The 13,698-nt window shown below is 41.5% G+C and overlaps 1 protein-coding gene across 2 annotated transcripts; it reads right to left on the reverse strand.

Annotated features, from left to right (window-relative positions):
• Positions 1–398: 398 nt before the first annotated feature.
• Positions 399–12,697, reverse strand: SAMD3 (sterile alpha motif domain containing 3). 2 transcript variants are annotated; one of them, XM_053381903.1, is made up of 11 exons: positions 12,616–12,697; positions 12,301–12,409; positions 11,351–11,531; positions 9,517–9,615; positions 8,814–8,999; positions 7,978–8,062; positions 5,245–5,409; positions 3,152–3,364; positions 2,457–2,628; positions 1,995–2,077; positions 399–1,609 (listed from the first exon to the last, which is right to left on the reverse strand). In XM_053381903.1, the coding sequence occupies exons 2-11, from the start codon at positions 12,383–12,385 to the stop codon at positions 1,358–1,360; spliced, it is 1,521 nt and encodes a 506-aa protein (XP_053237878.1). In that variant the 5' UTR covers positions 12,386–12,409; positions 12,616–12,697; the 3' UTR covers positions 399–1,357. The 2 variants fall into 2 exon arrangements, with proteins under 2 accessions (XP_053237878.1, XP_053237879.1); XM_053381904.1 differs by lacking the exons at positions 399–1,609; positions 12,616–12,697 and having other exon boundaries at positions 2,005–2,077; positions 2,453–2,628; positions 12,301–12,603.
• Between the last annotated feature and the right edge of the window lie 1,001 nt (positions 12,698–13,698).

Raw genomic sequence — 13,698 nt, forward strand, 5'->3', positions numbered from 1 at the left:
CCCATCGGCTCCCTAGGCTTGTGGATAGCAGCCTGCACCTCGAAGCCTGGGGTGCGCTGCACAGCGCGCCCCGGGCTTCGGTTCCCCAACCTGGTTTGGAGGCTGGCGGCGGGGAGAAGCGCGCTTTTCCCCGCCGGCAAGCCCGCAAGCTGTCCCCCGACATGGTTTGAAGGCTGCAGGCAGATATCCGCAAGCAGTGGGAGCCCGGTGGGAAGTCGCGATGGTCTCCCAAGGCTTGCGGAGAGCTGCCTGTTCTTTGGGCTGGGGTCGGGGGAAGCTCGGGCTTCCCCCGCCCCAGCCCTGCGTCTGGGGGGGGGAATAATTTCCCCCCCTTTATTTCCCCCCCTCCAAAACTAGGTGCGTCCTATGGGCCGGTGCGTCCTATAGGGTGAAAAATACAGTAATAGTTTGCTCTGATGTGCAAATGAGACTACTGAGTGTGCTTTACAAGTGTAGAATTTGGTACTGGAGCCTGTTAATATCTGTTAACAGAGTGTTAATAGAGATAGAGTGTTTCTAACCTCCACACTTCAACACGTGAGCAGTGTGTGGTATTCTCACAAGCTAAGAGAGTGGAAAGAAGCTTTGCTATGGTTCAGTCCTCTGGTAACATCTGTAAACAACTAGATGGGGTTACTTACATTGCCACATGGCTGGCGAAATTAGTGTGGGAAGTAAGTATGTCATTTTTCACACATGGTACATATTTTCATGTTAGCTAGATAGGCAAGGGATCATCTCATGTTGTACATGTGCCATCGTTCTCTTACTTTTATACTTCCCTTCTATACTATACTTCTATACTTCTAGAAATAAAAGTGGTTCCAATGGCTTCGGCAACATGAACCTCCCACTCTTGCCCCATTATGATTATTTTTAATGGCTCTCCTGAGGAATGTTTCTTTTAAGTCAAGGTAGAACTGCACAATCATCTAGCATGGATGCATTAGATACAGAGTCAACACATTTAAAATTAAAATGCATTTGTCACAGGACCATAGGTAGTTATTTAAAATCAAGTTGCATTACATTTTTATGAACACTGTTAGGAAATAACAAAGTTATGAAACTAGAGGGACAGGATATTCATGGAAACATTAAAAACAACCCACATCCCATTCGAGTTGGGTGTTAAGAATATGAGTATTAGGGAGAAGATAGTTGCTATAAAAGCAAATGTTCATAAAACATCTACGGTAACTTTTTTTTTTTACTGAAGGAGCAAGATTATCCTAAAAAGTGCACTTAAATCAATCAAAATGGCAAATGATAAAACCAGGAATTACTTGCAACTGGATTCTGCCCCAAAGCCACATTAAGTAATATTCAGTATTGGTACATTCACATTTTTCCCAGTTTACTTGATTTTTGCTGAAAGGAACTGCGGACACTTGACTTCAAAGATGAGGGACTCCAAAAAGTGGAGTGTATTGTACAGTCTTTTAGGGTATGGAATGCCAAAGACATGGTAGGAAGCCAGCAGAGCTGCGAGGGCCATTGTACAATCATCCAGCTGGGCCAATTTCTCCTTCTCCACATACAGGGAACACTCACACACGTTTACATCAAATGGGTATTTTACTTCTAGTACTGGTGTTGACACTTTCACCTGGTTTTAAAAAATAGAAGTCTACGCATAAAATTCATGGGATTTCTTGTATTAACTAAAAAGAAAGTAACAGGAGGATCATCATTCTCTCAAAACTCTTTTAAACCAGTAATGAGAGTTCAAGTTGAACGAAAACAGACAATAAATAAGAATTGAAGCTGACCCCAGTTTGGTTCTTACTACCTGGGCTCCTTTCCTTTCAGGAAAGCACTCCAATGCCTGACAAAATCAAGACATAAAAGAAAAACCATTTTGCATGTTATCAACCATTATCAATGGTGTCTCCAAATAAATTGTTGCAATGTTGCATAAAGACAAACGAGTACATGTGGATTTTTTAAAAAAAATGTCCAGCCTCCCACCATATAATTCGTTATCTACATACCTCCTCATTCACAGCAGCAAGCAAACAGGAATCCTCTCCAAAAACATCTGGCAAAAGTAAACATGTGGCAGTAATCTTCATATCTATCAAAAGTGAAGAACAATTACAGGGCAGTAGGATTAACAGCCAGAAGAAGCAAGTGTTTTAAAAGGCAGTTGTGTTCAAAGCAGAATGTTCTATATTTGGATGTTTTCCCCACTCTTGACAATAATTTATTAGGGTTTCCTCATACACACATTAGTCACCTTTCCAAGAAACATTCAGCATCTCAAGCATGAGTAATTAACCTTCCCTTTTCAGTTAATAAGCCATTTATATTTGATGTAGGATCTGTCCCATAGTGCATTGAAAGCAAACAGCCATTTCTCAGTGCACTTAAGAAAAACGTTTGCTTAGCTTCTATTATACAAAGTATCTTGCCCATTAACTGCTTTAAAACCAAACACAACTGGCTATACCAACATGTCTGAATGTCATCTTCCATGTACTGCTTCAGATTCTTCTGCAGAGCAACAATAACTGGGCTATTCTTCACCACATACGACGTCAGTATGTCCTCTGAATACGCTTCCAAAATCTCAGCTGTTTTCTTGTAAATGTCTTTGCGTGTTAGAAGATGATATTCTCTAAAAAGCTAAAGGGAAAGGAAAGCAATTTAGATACAGTGGACCCTCTGGATACGAATTTAATTCGTTCTGAGGGTCCGTGCGCACCACGAAAAATTCGTATCCAGAGGCGCTGCTTCTGTGCATGCATGCGGCGCGATAGAGCAGTTCTATGCATGCGTGTGGCGCGCAGAGCGCTTCTGTGCATGCGCGAGCGGTGAAACCTGGAAAAATACTTCTGGTTTTGCAACCCGACTTTCCATTACTCGAGAGTAACGTAACCCGAGGGTCTACTGTAATTCAACAGAAAATGTGTTAAATTACAATTTAAAGAGCACTTAAGTGGAAGTATGCACCGATGTGAGATGCGATCTCCTTTGCAGTGTTACTGGGGTTTCAGAATCATGGAAGCATTGGTGCCTCCAGCACAGGGTGTGATTTGCTGTCAAAACCTCCGAATAAGTGCCTTTTTTGCCACGAACATAGAAATGCCTATGCGCACTCATGTCCTGTCATGAAATATAAGGTTGTTACTAAGAAAAACCCCATTACCTGATAAGGACACTTCAAAAAGGGGAATAGCATGAGAATTTCTTTCAAAGGCTTCCTCTCTTTATTGATCATCTTCCTTCTTATTTCTAAAGTCTTGGTCATCCTGTTGTCCACTTCTACCCAGTTTCTCTCGGTTTTCATATATTCTTCCTTAAACCAGCTGATATGTTCATTTATCTCAACATCAAGGTCTTTGTTGTAAATGTTTTTAACCTGTTAAAATTGTCATTTTGTAGAGTGCATTTTTACAAAAAAATGGAAAAAAGGAATAGTCTTGGTTTATAATAGTGCAATTTATCAAGAAAAACTAACCCTATTCACATATGGGAGTACCTCTCATTCAACTCAGTGGGGCTTGCTGTTGAGTAGAGATGTACAGGTTTGCACTGTTAATGAAGTATATTATTTTGGCAAATGCTTTACAAGTATGATCTTTCTCAGGATTCTCATACTTTTTTAAAAAAGCAAAACCCTGCATTCTTTGCAAAAAAAAACAACACACCAACATAATGGAAGTATATTATTTCCAGCAGTATTTGGTGGCAACAACATTTAGACTTATTTCAGAAGATAAAGGCATTCTTTGTAAGCACAATTCTTATCTATAATTATAACTGAGTTTCCCTTCAAAATTAGAACCCATAAGTACATTCCAGTCAAGTAGACACAGTACTCCTTGTTTATCAGTACCTTCCAGACTAAAAACATTATTTGTGCCAGTTTTCAAGTGTTTTATTATGTATTTAAATTTAAAAATCTGGGGAAAGAAACCTCTCCCAAGCTTCTTATAGTCACCACAATTAAGCAATTCAGATGCTGATCTTCTAGAAGAGTTTTTAATTCTAAGATGGTAAAATAATTATTGTGTTACTAAGTATAATCTCACCAGTAATTTATAGGACACCAAAACTGGCAATTACCAGGCATAGCTGATAATCAGAGCTAGCAGAATGGTTGAGGTGGGGGGAAGAGTGGGGATACTGTTCACTTCCCCTCCCCAGACCTAAGTGAGTGGAGAAAGTGAAGCAAAAACAGATAAGCAAAAGCATTATCATATTTATTCGAGGTGACATGTTGCCCAAAGGTAAATTCACATCTAGCAGTTTTGCTATAGCCATAATGATATAAATGAGTCTTTAGTAATAACAAGCCTAAGTGGGCACATAGCATGAATGCCTTGGCAAAGTCTACACCTCTTTTGTCCCAAAGCACCACAATTTCCAATCCAAACACTTAGGTTCCAGTTCTTTATGCGTGGGTAGGACATTCTCTGCCAGTACAAAAGGGAGGGATGTCTTCCATTCTCTACAAGGGCTAATAAGGTCTAGGAATGTTGACAGAGTTCCAGTCAGGTCCTAGTCATATTGCCTTGGATGATAATAATAATAATAATAATAATAATAATAATAATAATAATAATAATAATAATATTATTTATATCCTGCCCTCCCCAGCCGAGGCCGGGCTCAGGGCGGCTAACAACAATAAAAGAGTACAACAGTACAACACAACACAACACTCTAAAATCATTCATTATAAAATTAATTCAGAGCTCCGCGATAATTGCCGAAGGAGGGAGTCAGGCTGTGCCCTGGCCAAAGGCCTGGTGGAACAGCTCTGTCTTGCAGGCCCTGGGGAAAGATGTCAAGTCCCGCAGGGCCCTAGTCTCTTGTGACAGAGTGTTCCATAAGGGAAAGGAAGTTAGCTTAAGGAAGGTCATAGAGGAATTGCTACCCATCTTCTCCTCCCTCCTTCAAGCCCTCATCCCCCATTTCACGTTGCAGCAGAAAGGGGCAGACAGGGAATTTTCTTCCCATAAACTTCTTCAAGTTACCTTAAGATCTAAGCTATTATTGACAAGCAAGTCTCACTGAAATCTATGGGACTTTTTAAGCATTGGGGCATTGGACTCCTTAATGGAAATATGGCACTCATATTCTTCAAGAATCAAAATGGTTGGAAAGAGGCCATATGAGGAATACTCAATTTTTGTACACCTTCCTATTTTCCCCTTTCAGGAGTAGCTGGAAAGAACAGTCAAAGCTCATATTCATATCCTCTTGTTATTCCATCCACAGAATCTGAAAACTTACTTTTGTGTGCACTCCTTGGACCTTCTCACACCTGTTTTCAGAAGATTTTCTGGTCTGCCCTCGCCTGTGTCCAAACTTGCATTTATTCCTCACTACCTGTTCATCATCATCTATCGGTCTCCGCACATACTTGAAACGGTCTTTAAGGGCTCGTTTCCATAGAAACTGCATATTTAAAAAAGTTGTTAGTGTCTTCCAGGAGCCTTATCTGTTCTTTCAGAGCAAGTTATCTACTGTTCCTAAATTGCTAAAAGAAAAAGAACCTTTAGAATATCATTTCCAGCAGATTTTTTAAAAAGAAAATGCAACTACTGTATACTTCGCAGAAACTAATTGCATCCCATCCCTATTGAGGAAACAGAGTAACTACCTTTGAAAGGCAGCAGGCAATAGCTTTGCTTAAAAGTAGTTTGACAAATGATAACATTGTAAATGCAAAACAATGGCTGTCTGCTTTTAACAGCGTAGCAAACAGCATAGTTGGTAAGTCAAAACGCAGGGGTGTTGTTTTCACACATCCACGTAATCGCTTGAAGTTTCAGTCACTGAGAAACAAACAGGCGTGTGTGAACTTACTGTACATTAAAATTCTGTTTAAGAACACTGTTCTACGTGTTCTGGCTGAGTAACAGAATATTAATCGAAAATCAGAGTGTAAACCAACTCATTGATAACCCACCGTTTCTCATATATCTCTCAGCATCTTAGTGTCATGGAATAATAATATAAGAATAGCGCCTGCTGTTTCAGGCCACAGGTCCATCTAATTCAACCACCACACAATGGCCAACCAGATTTGTTTGTTTGTTTGTTTCTTATTTCATAACATTTATATACTGCTTGATTGTAAAGAAAGCAAAACAAAACCTGAAAGTGGTTTACAAAAAGATGCCGATGAGAATCCTACAAATGAGATACATTGGCAACAGTGTTCCCCTCCCTCTTGTGAACTTGTAGTCAGTAGGATACGGTTTCTGACTGTGATGGCAGCACATAGCCATTGTGGCTTGCAGCCACTGATAGCTTTATCCTTCATAATATACAGAGGATACTATCCAGACTGACATTTCCTAGTTGCTATGAGATTATCACCTTAGCCCAGTGGACCTATGAAGTAATAAGCATCCAAAAACTGAATTCAAAGGAATGGCAGACCATTAGGAAATGCCTGCAAGTATGATGAAGGTCAAAACAGAAAGCCACAGGTGTCCACTTGCCAAGACCAACATTTCATAAGTTTGAAAATATCATACACGCCTGTCCCAGTGTTGTTCTTTATATTTAACTCTCACAAACCCTCTTCAGTTGTTCAGTATCAATGAAGAGACTTTTCAGAACCCACCACCTAGCTCTGGCCCCTTAACCCATCCAACTCATGTCAAGTGGCACTCTAAAAGGGGCCTGTACTTGTAAGACCACACCCCTTCCCCGGAGGGTGGAGTTGTGGACGGGCATCTGGGACCTCACTGGGACCTGGCAGGGGGCGGAGTGATGCCAACCCGCATCATCGGGTCTCTCAGCTGCATCACGCCCCCCAGCTGACCAATCTGGTTAGCCGGGGTGTGTGGCTGCTGTGGTTTAAATCGTGGTGTGGCTGGTGGATGGCCTCTTTTTGCCTCCTCTGTCGAATCACCCAGCCCACCCGCCCTCTTTTTTATATGTTGCTTGATTTTGGCCTTGCTATGGACTAATGTTGGTCGCCTTATTCTTGGGGCCAGGTAGGAATTTTTTCCACTTGGCAAATGGGTACCAGCCATTTGGTTTTCGCCTATCTTGTAGCAATTGTGACAACTTTGTAAGGTTAGGCGGTTAGCCATTGGGTAAGCCTGGTTCATGGGACGGGAGGTTGTTGCCTCTGCCTGCCCCTCTAAGTTAAGGGTATCCTGTTAAAGGGATCCGGGTGTGTGTGGATCCTGTCCAAAGCCTGGACATGGGTTAGGGCCATGCCACAACCCCACCGGGGACCCTGGGGGTGCTCTTAATTGATGTATAACATAGGGCACTCCCTATCAGTCGTTGACCCTTAAGAGACTTCCTGCGGGCGTGCAGGAGTCATGATATAGTCGGTTTCACCCAATACCACTCACCTTTGTAACCAATAAAGTTGTGGCCTTATTTATCCCACTAACTCAACATATTTGTGTCTGTGTGTTTATTATCCAAGGGGAACTTTGGGCCCTAGGGCCTTGCAACACAAGGTTTCTTCTGTGGAGACAGGAACCTTGGTAAGCTTATACAAATCACACCTTTTGCCACGACCTGGGGATAGATAGTATTCTCCTAAGGAACACAACACTCATCTATCAAGTCTTTGCTAACATACTGAGGACAACACACGGCAAATCTCCAGAAAGCCCTGCATGGAGTGTAAGATCAACCTCTGTGGAATGAAGTATTGAAGGCTCCACAGGGTCCAGCAGCATCCCCTAAGCACCACGCTCTCAAATAAGACTATAACCACTGGAAAGCCCAGTTCCAATTCAGACAGCTGCTCCAGCAGGATACTAATGGTGGAGGGTATAGAAAGCTGCTGAGAGATCATGGAGAATCCACAGCATCCCATTATCCCTGTCTGCCTCCAGGCAGAAGTCATCATACCTGGCAAACAGGGCTGTTTCCATGACATAAGCAGGCCTAAACCCCAATAGAAATGTGAATAATCAAATAAAAGCAATTGCATGTTTAATTCAAGAAAAACAACAGTACAGAATTGCATTTGTTTGGGGTACTTACAAAGCCATTCCCATCCTCATCAAGAAAAGGGTATGCCTGGAGCAATTCATTGACAACATCATTATATTGCTGAGTGGTTGGATATCTGCCCACACAATATAAAATGCATACAAATATTATTATTTAAAGTGCCCTGCTGCTTCAACTGGAAAATCTTCAGATCCTTTTACATTAATGCCTGCCTCTATCATACAAAATAAAAAGTACACTCTTGGCAATCTCTACTCACACACTGGCCCAGTCATTCCTATCACTGCTGCCACCATATCAGGCTGCAAAACACTGATCTGTGCCCAGGGTGAGATTTGATTTCTTTTGATTTGAGGAAGGAGATTTGATTTCTTTTTTAGCACCATGGAAGCACTTGTGCAGTGGATATCTGTGTGTGGGCTCCTACATCTGTTTGTGAGATGTTGCACGTCTGCATTGAGGTGGCGGGCACTCACAATCCTGAGGGTGAGATTGCACCCCTGCACGTAAGTGAGACATTCCTGCTTCTTTACCAAGCTCCCTGTGGTTTGGTGACAAGCACTGAGAGATGACAGCTCGGAAGACAGTCCATTGGTCCAAACAAGACCATGGACCACTGTCTGCAGGGTTTATTAAGTGACTAGGTAGCAAGAGAGTAGAAGTAACTGGGTTCTGGCTACCCTCCAGGCCTCCCAACCCTCATACAAGTTATGGGCAGCCACAAATATAGTCATTCTGCCTTTCTACCTACGCACTCTTCAAATCAAAGTTCACAGCATGCAGAGATCAATTTATCATCCTTATGGAAATTCACCCCATGCCATATTGCTCCCATGAGGCAGAATGCTGAAGACTGCCTTACTTACAGTGATCCTTCAAGATACTTTGTCATGTCAGCTTGCAAGAATTCAATTATCCTTATTCTCACACTGTGGTCAGGGCATTTTCTTTCTGCTAATATGCATTTGACATCATAAGGGAACTCAGGCAGAATATATGAATTTGTCCATTGCAATGCTTTGCATCTTGCTAAAACATGCCTCATGTTTTTCCTGACAAAGGAAGCAAAAACGACCATTCATTAGCACTTTAAATTCTCACATACTTCATTGTGCTAGCTCCTTCAATTTATTTATTATTAGTGAAAGACAAGCCATCCCCTTATTATAATATATTTACTATGCTTTACACTCCAGGAACATGAGCTACCCCTGGTGTTATTTCCACATAATTTATTATATTTTTTAATGCGTTACAAATTATGATATAATCCAAATTATATTTTTCTTTACATTGTTTTTTAGAAAACATGCTTTAGTTTATTTTGCTTTAGAACCCCCAGTCCATCCTTATCTCTCCCTGTCTCTCCTCCCCTCCCCACAGTAGTTATTTGCATTCAAATAATTTGTTCCTCCGAGAATCATACCATCTTTGTGTAAGACTTAAAAAAACTAATGCAAGCATATGATATTGTAATCCTTTGTTATTGTCAATATATCTTGGTAGTATAGGAGGTTCTATATAAAGATATCTATATCTTTGGAATTAGAAGGATAACCAAAAACTCACTTTTGTTTGAGAACTCTTTGGTCAATGGATCCATCATCATGGCTTTCATTGGGAGAGAAACAATTCGCCTGTCCAACAGTTAGCTGAATGCCAGGGGTTCTATAAGGAAGGAAACATGTTGCCCAGTTGATTATCACCCACAACAGATAGCAATTAATTCCCTTCTTGATCCAGGTATAAGGGTCTACTTTTTAAATCCCTTAAATCTCCTTTTAACTCTTCTCTTTATATTCCTGCCTGAATGAGGGCTATGTGGAACTTGGAAGTATGGATGGCCAGGTTGGGTTCTCCCAGTCCCCCAAACAATTTTGTCTGGCTCCTGTGACTCTACCATGTTTTAAACACAGTCTGGTACAAAACCTGCCTACTATGGTAATTCACTTGCAAGAAAAATTAACAAATATGATCAAGTTGTGAAAAAGAGAGATCCACAGTGGATTTATATATTGTTTATAACTGTGTACACACAATCTTTTTAAAGAACCTCCCTCCCCCTCAAATAATTATGGACACTGTAGTTTGCTAAAGGTTGCTGGGAATCGTAACTTTGTGAGGGGCAAACTACAGTGCGCAGAATTATTTGGGGGGGGGAATGTGCTTTAAAAGTGTAGTGTGCACTCAGCCCATATGTCAGTTGGAAAAATATATATCTGGCCCTTGGAGATCCTACAGACATATAAGTTGGTCATCTCAACTTATGTCAACTGCTTCATGGATGCTATTCTGCTTTAGTGGATGTAGTTCAAGAGAATTGGGAGACTTGTCCCTTTCTTCCTTTGAGAACAAAATGGTGAATATCATTTTCCTTACAAGTTAAGCTATTATAGCCTTGTAGTTCTCCACCTTTAGCAAATATATTGTTGTAACTTTCTGATCTGATTTTGGTGACTAGGGTTATCATTTTGGGTGCTCCTGAGCTCATATCTGATCCTGAATCTCCTTTCAAGCGCCCCCTTTATATTCTCTAAAGCATGGGTGACATTGGAAGGAGCACTGGTAGACCATGAGGTTCTGGGGTCATGCCTCCATAGAAGCTAAAAATACTGGGCAATGGTCAGAAGAGACGACTCATTTGGATTCTCCCACCATGAGGGGGGAGGGGCAAGGTGTTTGTGTGTGAAAAATAATAATAAGGGTTTTAGCTTGGGCCAGAGTCCAAAAGGCACAGTAATGCTGAGATTTTGGACTCCATAAACTAGCACCATTTTAGGGGGGTGGATATCTCCCTGAAGATCTGATGTGGGGGCTGTCATTTGGAGTGTTTAAGCTGTGCCACCACCTCTGTTTAACCTGTTTATTTGTAAATAAAATGCAACTATGACAAAATGCCAATAATCCTCGGTTTCCCTTGTTGGAAAGAAAATAAAACTTGGTTACACACTGTGCCCCTGGCAGTTCTCACTGCCAGAGCAAAATGGGGAAGTGTAACATTATTACTCCTGATCTATAGATAAAAGTTGAACTATAGATTAAGGATGAACCTTTACAAGTGGAAAGATTTGCTTGTTCTGCCTCTGGGTGCAATTTTCAAGCAGGCTTGAAAGCCCAAGCACCTTTCTTTTTAGAAACGAGGCACAAAACTAGTTCGAGCTGAATATTACAACAGTGCCTTAGAAAAACAGGACAGATTGTTATTTTTCCATATTCAGGGGTAACAAGCAATAAACATTCATTGCCATATTTCGCTGAGCTTCCAAATTCACATTACTGTAGCAGCAAAATTCAGTGACTGTAAAAATTAATGAGCATTAGCATTAAGACAGAGAACCACTCTGACTGGAATATAAGTGGGATGCTTTTCTTTCTTCCTTTATTTTTCTTTGCAGAGCCTTACCCACTGAATTCTCCTGGTGACTCAGAGAAGGGCTCTTTGCAGGTAAAAGCTGGTCCTTCTGTCTGCTGCTTGCATTTTTTAATCAGATCCATTAACACTGCCTGGTGCCCAATTTTCTTGACCAGCTGCTGGACCATCCTGTCGTTAAGAGCCAACAGAGCGGCGCCACCCACTTCTTCTTCTAAAAGAAGAGCCAAAGAATCATTACACATGGATTGCCTCTGGCTGCAAGCAGGCAGATGTTTCAAAGGCAATAACAGTCTTTCTTTTTTTGCACATCGGAAGGAAAAGTTCTATATAAACTGTAACAAGCAATCAATCTATATTGCACACTATCCATTTTCAATTGAGCTCGAGTACAGATGTTCTTAGGCACAATATTAGCTTTGTGGGTTTAGCTTTGTGCTGGGTGCTGAATTGCTACAGAGGGAGGCACTGAGGCAGGAGTCCGGCTGAAGTCTTCTATTCTAAGAACTTTTCTCCCTACCTCCAGCCCCAGCCAATAGGTTGTGGTTGCCTAATGGTGGTTAAAAAGTACTCTACACATCCACAGAGGCACTGTGCTTTTTTGATTGCATCAAAATGTTCTGAGGATAAGCATGTTTATTTTAGTGCTGAGACCTGGTGCATATTTAGTATTGTGCTCACAATCCTGATCTGGAAATTAATGAAATCTTTTCCCTGGTTAAAAACTTACAAACTGCATTGCTATATTGTTATGTAACTAGGAAGCAAACACTATCAAAACAATTAATTTCACATAGAAACATGCTACCAAAATGCACATAAAGCTTTTAAGGATTTAGTATCCAACAGTTTATTCTGTATTTCTCCCCCACTCCTGCAACAAATACTTAGAAACATCAATGGAAACCTCATTTGATTTAATAAATCTCTGTAAATTACACAGATATTTGACACATACAGTGATACACAGAGAACAGTCTTACCACGAAATTTAGGAACCAGGTCTCCTAAGTTTTTCAGTAGCAACCAGTTGCAGACTTGATCAACTGACCAACTTTCCATCTCCATTTGTTGTGATGGGAAATTCCACTACTGTATAGAGTTTGGAAAAACAAGAACAAGAAGATGATTCTATTTTAAATCTTTGAGTCAATGTTCAGTTCTCCCCTACCCCCAAAACCTGCTATTTTGCAAAATAGGTACGCATAGTTCCAGGCTGATAATAATTTGTTCCCATATTTTGCACACTATATATTCATGCCTGGTGTAAGGAGGCAGTTTTATGATTCCTGTTTCACCTGGTCTTAGAATCTCAGTCTTGCTTTCCTCTGTTCCAAACAAGCAGCTTCATTCTTTATTATACTGAACACACCCTCATCCCACACCATTAACACCCAAGTTTCCACACAGATATGAGAAAGGTGTGAAATTCACCACCACTATGCTCATCAGGAAATGGCTGACATTTTTTACAGAAAGCTGGGATGGGGGAGAAAACTACATATTAGCCTCTCGCATACACATTTAGAGCAAACTGAATGCATTAACCCACACTGCTCCATTGAGAAACTAGTCAAGTGAACACGTACACCAATGGGAGAATATGAACAAAGGTAGAAAATGCACAGAATCGCAAGCCAGTTTTGTGAAGTCACCTTCACTAACACCTTATAATTCAAGCTATTTCTAGGAAACCCGAGAAACTGATGTGTTTGCAGGTAGATTTTCAAAGGGTCTGGTCTGACTGAGCAGTAGAAGGACAATATTGTGACATTCTCTGTCCTTGAGGCATAGGAGCCAACTCCTAGGGGGCCAAGGTCCCTTTGCCCCCCAATAAAATACTTGAGGAAGGGGTGTGGGTGGTGCTGTGGGTTAAATCACAGAGCCTAGGACTTGCTGATCAGAAGGTCGGTGGTTTGAATCCCTGTGACGGGGTGAGCTCCCGTTGCTCGGTCCCTGCTCCTGCCAACCTAGCAGTTCGAAAGCACACCAAAGTGCAAGTAGATAAATAGGTACCGCTCCGGAGGGAAGGTAAACGGCGTTTCCATGTGCTGTTCTGGTTCGCCAGAAGTGGCTTAGTCATGCTGGCCACATGACCCGGAAGCTGTACGCCGGCTCCCTTGGCCAATAAAGCTAGATGAGCGCCGCAACCCCAGAGTCGGTCACGACCGGACCTAATGGTCAGGGGTCCCTTTACCTTTAAAATACTTGAGGAGGCTGCCCCCCCAAAAAATATTGATGGGCCTTGCCATTCAAATGGTGTGTGTGTGTGTGTGTGTGTGCTGTGTCTTGTGATTGATGATGCGGGGCAGGGCTTACCTGCCCCCCTAAATATGTTATTCAAGTTGGCACCCCTGCCTTGAGGTCAGACGGGGATCCAC

This window comes from Podarcis raffonei, chromosome 3 (assembly GCF_027172205.1).
Source record: "Podarcis raffonei isolate rPodRaf1 chromosome 3, rPodRaf1.pri, whole genome shotgun sequence".
Classification (NCBI taxonomy): domain Eukaryota; kingdom Metazoa; phylum Chordata; class Lepidosauria; order Squamata; family Lacertidae; genus Podarcis; species Podarcis raffonei.